The sequence below is a fragment of the Vigna angularis genome, chromosome 8 (genome assembly GCF_016808095.1).
Source record: "Vigna angularis cultivar LongXiaoDou No.4 chromosome 8, ASM1680809v1, whole genome shotgun sequence".
Classification (NCBI taxonomy): domain Eukaryota; kingdom Viridiplantae; phylum Streptophyta; class Magnoliopsida; order Fabales; family Fabaceae; genus Vigna; species Vigna angularis.
The window spans coordinates 25,652,985-25,659,591 of NC_068977.1; the positions used below are offsets into that span (position 1 = coordinate 25,652,985).

Here is a 6,607-nt window from a genome sequence, read left to right on the forward strand (position 1 = left end):
GTTATGGCTGTAAAATTATATGCAGGTCTGTTTCTGCTGTTGGAAATGTAGTAGAAACAGACCTGGTTTAAAAAAAAATAGGGGAATATGTTTTGGTTGAGACCATAACTGAGGCAGAAAAACACCCTATAGCATCGGTTATGGTCACAACCAAAGCAGAAAGGCTGGTCTGGCAGATGAAAAAAATACAAAGAAGGACTCTACTGCCTCGGTTGGGACACTAACCGAGGTAGTAGAGAAGGACATACTGCCTCGATTCCCTCTGAACCAAGGCATAAAGTCCTGCGAAAATAGAATTAAAAAGATGAAAAAATTTACTGCTTCGACTAACTATGAACCGAGGCAGTATCCTACCTTGTTATGCCTCGGTTCAGAACCGGGGCAAAAAGCCTACAACTTTTTGTCTCGTCTGGGTATGTCTCGATTCAGGAACTACAGTCTATTGGCAAAAATAACCGTTGTCGTTTCCCTAGTGAAACCATTTTGGAAGAGTGTCTTATATTCCATTATTTGAAATATCTACGGCTTCTAATTTCATTTTTTTTTTCTCTTGCCATTTGGGTAATTTGCAAGAAGATCTGAATGCAAAATTTGTCAATTGAAACGATGGATCCAATTTTTTTTTCTAGCAAAAATACCTGTGATTAAAATATTTTTGTTAAAACTATTTTTAACATGTGTAATTTTATCATTTATTTTAATCATTAAAATTTCATTTTTAATGGGTTTTAACCAGTAAAATTTACAATTTTGATGGTCATTAATATCATGTTTTTTTTAGTGAATAAAATTGATACTATGTTTTAATTAACAAATGCTATATATATATATATATATATTAAAATGCTACATGAATTGTACATGATTTTATGAAATTAAGATTTGCAATTAACTTTCATATCAAGATGAATTATTAAAAAGTTTAATAATTGAAAGAGGTTATTTAAAAAATGATAAAATAAATTAAAGTGTACTTTTATATGAATTCTTCAACAAATAATATAACTTTCAGTCTAATGAAATTCAAACAAATAATAATTCAAAACAGTGAACTTTCACTCTCGTGAATTAAATTTAAACTAGTTTACACTTTAAGGTAAAATTGTAAATAACATTAAAGTAATTAACATATGAACCCTCTTAATTGCATGCAAGAGATAAGATAGAAAGGAAAAAATACATAACGATTGTTATTCTTACATAATCAAAGAACATTTAAGATGGTTTGTTCATCTGATCATGAGATAGAAAACAACGTATAACAGGAACGAAAATGAGATAGAAAACAAACTTCTCTCAACATATATTTCACTAACTCACGACATACAGAAAAGTTTCCTATATACAGGAAGCTGAAAACAAAGTATTAGGAAAAAGACAAATGAACATCACAACAAAGGAGTTCAACAACCAATACAAAATATAAAAATAGAAAAAAGAAATAAAATTTTAAAGAAAATAAACATATAGAAACTTTCTCAATTATATATCTTTCAACAAATTCAATTGGCTTTTCTTCAGAACTAGCTCTCACTAGTACAGGAAAGGGAAACGACAGCGGTTATTTTTGCCTTTCTGCAGCGGTTCTGTAACCGAGGTATATACAAGCGAGGTAAAAAGTGGTAAGCCTTTTTACCTCGGTTGTGAACTGAGACAAAAAAATGTATGGTTTTACCTCGATTCACGTCCAACCGAAGCTGTAGAGAGCATTTTTTTTTTGCCAAACTTTTGGCCTCGGTTGTTGGTCAACAGAGGCAATAGGTTGCTTTTTTTTTAATGATACTTTGTTACTTCCGGCCAGTCCTGTGAGGCTACACTTGAATAGCACTAAGAAGACCAAATATAAGGCATCCAAAAGTACTGTGTTCTTTCCTCCCAACTAAAAGTATATGTAAGATTAAGTGAAAAATGTAAAAAAGAGAGGTGGGCCCTCCTAGAAGGTTTATGGCAAAGCAGGTTCCACTTTTTTATTGAGAACCATAATTATATGCACTTGTCTCGAAGGAAGACAAGAGTTAAAGAAAGTACTCTGAAACTGAAAGCTGAAAAGAAGGGAAAAAAAAAGAAAGAAAGGTATGGCATGGCATCAAATCTGGACAGTGTTTCATCTTCCCCTAAGCGGTGTACTCTGAAACTGAAAGTGAAAGGTCATATTCCTCCGTTCCTCCAAGAAGACTCAATTCCTCCAAGAAGCAGGAAAGTAAAGACATGAACCGATTAACTAAAACAGAAGAACCAAGCAAGATCAAAAATTTTGGAAAGGCTTTCATCTTCTCTTCTTTTTCATCTTAGCACGCAAAGGCTTTCATCACGCAAAGTGAAAACAACATAAATTTGGAAGCCTTTCTTTCTTCATGAAGAAAAACCCTGTAAGCGACACCGATCCAGGAAGTGATAGGAGTGTGTGGACCATCCAGTGGTAAGAGTCCTCGGCCTCAGGTACTTGTTCCCGGAGCTCCGTGACTGCCTTGGCTAAACCCTCCGAGTCTTCTCCTTCGGCGACACCTTACCCATTCTCTCGTTCCCCACACTCAACCCAGCCTGAAAAAAAAAAGAAAATAAAATTGAAAAATAAAAATCAAGAAGAAGATGAAGAGAGGAAAAGAAAGGTAGGTACATGGTGGTGAGGTGGAAGGTCAAAATAGAAGGCGGAACAGAGAGGGAAAGAAAGGAATGGGGCCGCCAGGGTTTTCGCCGCTAGGGGCCGCCAGGGTTTTCGTCGCTAGGGTCCTTGGCTTCCGCTTCTCCCGCCTGATACTCTTCTTCCTGTTCTCCACCAGCCTTTACACCGTTGAACAGGACGACGGCGGTGAGCACTGTGATCCGTGTGGTGGTCGGGCGGCACGGGATCCAAATCCGGCCGTGGCGGCACCCGGATCTCGTGGAGGTGATAAAGGCGCAACCGAACCAACTAGCCTCCTCTCTCCACTTCGCTCAGTTTGCAACCCCCAATTCTTTTCTCTCACTTGTTATCGCTCAAATACCCAAAGGTTACGGTGGATGCAGAAACACAAAAAACAAAGCTTATATGCCTCGGTTCTTCTAATAACTGAGGCCTAAACACGTTTGGACCTCGGTTGCAATCCTACCCGAGGTTGTTTCTCTTCGCCAGAACTTGACTGACTTGACGTGTTGCAGGCGCGTTTTGCAGGTGAGTCAGGCCTTTCTGCTTCGATTCTACCATAAACTGAGGCAATATGACCTTTCCATACAAATTTCAAACTGTTTTAGACGAAAAGGATGTAAGTTAGGTGATGTTTAGGCATCGGTTTCCTGTGCAACCGAAGTTGTATCATTTATATTCAGCGGTTCTGTATTAACCGAGGCATATAAGGCTTCCATAATTGCGGATCTGCCACCGTGTCTGGATAGGCACCGGTTTTGTCTAGACAGATGTCTATTGTGCGAGTTTAAAGACACATTTTGTACTAGTGTCTTTTACCTGTTCTTGATGTCCTTTCCACATACACACTACTTCACACCAATAACCCAGATTTTCTCTGCCAAAAATTAAACACATAATATTAATTTGCCGAAAAATAGAAGCAATAGAAAAGATAAGGAAAAGAAGAAGAAATCCAAAGACACTCAAATATTAAAAGGCAAAGGAATAGAAAGCTCAAATAATTGAAGTGAATTGAATGCTACTTAAATTCTTTCGATTTATCAAATACTTTTAAAAAAAAAGTCATTTGTCAAAAAATAATTATCTTATATGATTAGCAAAACAAATAAAAAATTATTTGCAAAAGACAAATAGAGATTAGAAATTATCACACTAGTACAACAGAAGGAAATGGCCTCGGGTATTTTTGGTTATAGACCTCGGTTGAGAAACACTAATGTTGACCAAATATTGATGACCTTCATAATATGTCAAGGAAGTCATTCGAGTCATTGAGGAAAAATATTTTATGCATTTAGGAATTTGTCCAAATAGAGTTGAATGCTTTTTAGATAACAAATTTCCAATGGTAAACTTCCATTAAAATAATTTCTTCTTAAGCTTAAAATTTGCAACTTTGATAATTCCTTCCCAATCCAATTTGGGATATATCCTGATAATCTATTTTTTGTTATATCTACAATCACTAAATTTGTACAGTTCCTTAGGGAGGAAGGGATTTCACCTATTAAGTTATTGTTTCTCAATCACAAAACTTGAAGTTCAAGGAGTGATCCCATTGAAGAAGGAATCTCTCCTACAAACTTGTTCTGACTCATATTTAAGTAAGCCAATGACTTAAAATGGGTCCAACAGTCTGGAATTTGTCCAGAAAACTTATTATTTGAAAGGTCTAATTGGTATAAAGATTCAGCTACACCACTAGAACATAAAAATGAAAAAGAATTTATTGTTTGATAGATCAAGAGATATTGAGTCTCGTAAAAATAGCGGAACATGACCTTCAAATTGATTTGATGCAAGACTAAGAGAATAATAATGATTCTCTAGCCATTTGGGAAACAATGGACCAAGCTTGCAAGACCTCAATTCAATACTATATAATTGAAAAGGCGGAGTCCAATTTTGACTAAATTCTAACGTCAGTGAGTTATCTGACAACATCAATGTCGTTAACTTTGTCATATTATAAAAATGAGAGTCAGTTAACACACCTTTCAAAGAGTTTGACATCAAAGATAGAGCCTCAAGCTCACTTGGAAATCGAAGATCTGCAGAAATTTTCCCATTTAGTTTGTTATTATGAAGTTACAATTCTTTTAATGATGGGAACATTGTTGCGAGGTTGCTAGGCAAAGTACCACTAATTTGATTCATGCCTAGATTTAAATGTTGCAATGATGGAGATAAGTGATTCATTATTGTTGGAAGGTTTTCACTGAAACTGTTATTAAATAGGTTAATGAATGGAAAACAGTACCATTGTGAAGTAATTTTGGAACTCCATCCAATCGATTTCCTGATATATCCAATGTTTCTAACTTTGAAAATATTAAAAAATCAGGTACTGTGCCATTGAATTTATTTTGACCGAGATATAATTCTCGCAATGAGTATCTAGAACATCCAGACAAATGATTAAATATCACTGTGAGATCTTCACTCAACTTATTGAAAGACAAATCCAATAACTTCAAAGTACATGAGCTCCAAAATGATTTTGGAACGCCACCTTCTAAAGAGTTAACCCCAATTAACAACTTCTCCAAATGAGAAGGCAATCTAGTGCCTTCAGGTATCTTCCCACTCAATTGATTGTCAGAAAGATCCAACATTTTCAAATTGGAAAATGCTGAAAGGTCAGGTATGGAGCCTCTGATTTTGTTGTATGTCAAACTCAACACTTGTAGTGAGTATCTAACACAACCACTAGAGAAATTATAAAGAATTGACGAAAGGTGTTCGTTCAGATTGTTTCCAAACATGTATAATGAACGTAGGGTGCATATATTCATGAATGATTTCAAATCTTCACCCTTGAACTCATTATAGGAGAGGTCAAGGTGCTCAAGCGAATTCATAGCCAAGTGTTAAAAAAAAAAATTAAAAAAAAAAATTATGTTCTATCTTTTGTGTGCGTGTAACATGTATAAATGTGTTGTGATTTATCTGTTTTGTAATTTTTAGTATTTAGTTTTTATTTGTTTTATTTTTATTTTTTTCATGTCTATCTATTCTGGCTATGTGAATACTGCTTATTCTGCCAATGTCTGTGATTATGATTCTTATTCTGCATATTGCTCTGATTTTAATTCTGCTGAATTTTATGATGAAAATTATAATGATCATCCTCAATTTCCTGAGCGCGCTCCTCGTGAGCCGGTCCCACCTAAGGATGATATTCATTGTGTTCTTAGCACTGGATTGATATATCTGCTCCCTAAGTTTCATGGTTTTGCTGGAGAATGCCCACATAAACATTTGGAGGAGTTCCACAACATGTGCTCTTCAATGAAGCCTCCACATGTCCCTCTTGATCACATTTTCTTGAGGGCATTTCCGCACTCATTACAAGGAGCAGCTAAGGATTGGCAAGACTCTCTTCCTCTAGGATCCGTTACCGATTGGGGATATCTTGAGCTTCAGTTTGTGAGCAAATTCTCCCCTGAGCAGTATGGATACATCAACGATCCTGAGTGGAACAATCTTAACAACGAATGGTACGATGCCCCACAAGATCATTATCAAGAACCACCATTTGAGAGTCCTTTCATGCCTCCACCAGTCCAGCAATATCAGAGTCAGCAATATAATGCTTCTGCCCAAACAACTCCTCAGCCTTCAACTTCTGAACCTACATTGAAGGAGTTACTAGAGCAGATAACAATGCAGAACATTCAGTTTCAGAAAGGGAACATGCAGTTCAAGCAAGAGAGCATGGAGTTCCAGCAGGAAACTCAATCTGCCATTCAGAATCTGACTGATCAGATGAGGCAGATGGCCACTCTTGCACCTGAGGAGACTAATGAATATTTTGAGGACCAGGCAGGTACAAGCAGCTATTTTGAACCAGGTAGACCACTTTCATTTTCCACCAACATACCTCAATTTGATGATTATGCTGTTGAGAAGTATGTTGATAATTATATTGTTGCTGAGCATGATTTTAATTTTCCCTCTATGCATGACGAGAATAATTTT

The 6,607-nt window shown here is 36.2% G+C and overlaps 1 protein-coding gene across 1 annotated transcript; it reads right to left on the bottom strand.

Moving 5' to 3' along the window:
* Positions 1–2,472: 2,472 nt before the first annotated feature.
* Positions 2,473–5,487, bottom strand: LOC108321236 (receptor-like protein 46). The gene is made up of 4 exons (XM_017552929.1): positions 4,887–5,487; positions 4,621–4,677; positions 3,090–3,202; positions 2,473–2,541 (listed from the first exon to the last, which is right to left on the bottom strand). Exons 1-4 carry the CDS (start codon positions 5,485–5,487, stop codon positions 2,473–2,475), a joined length of 840 nt encoding a protein of 279 aa, XP_017408418.1.
* Positions 5,488–6,607: the final 1,120 nt, after the last annotated feature.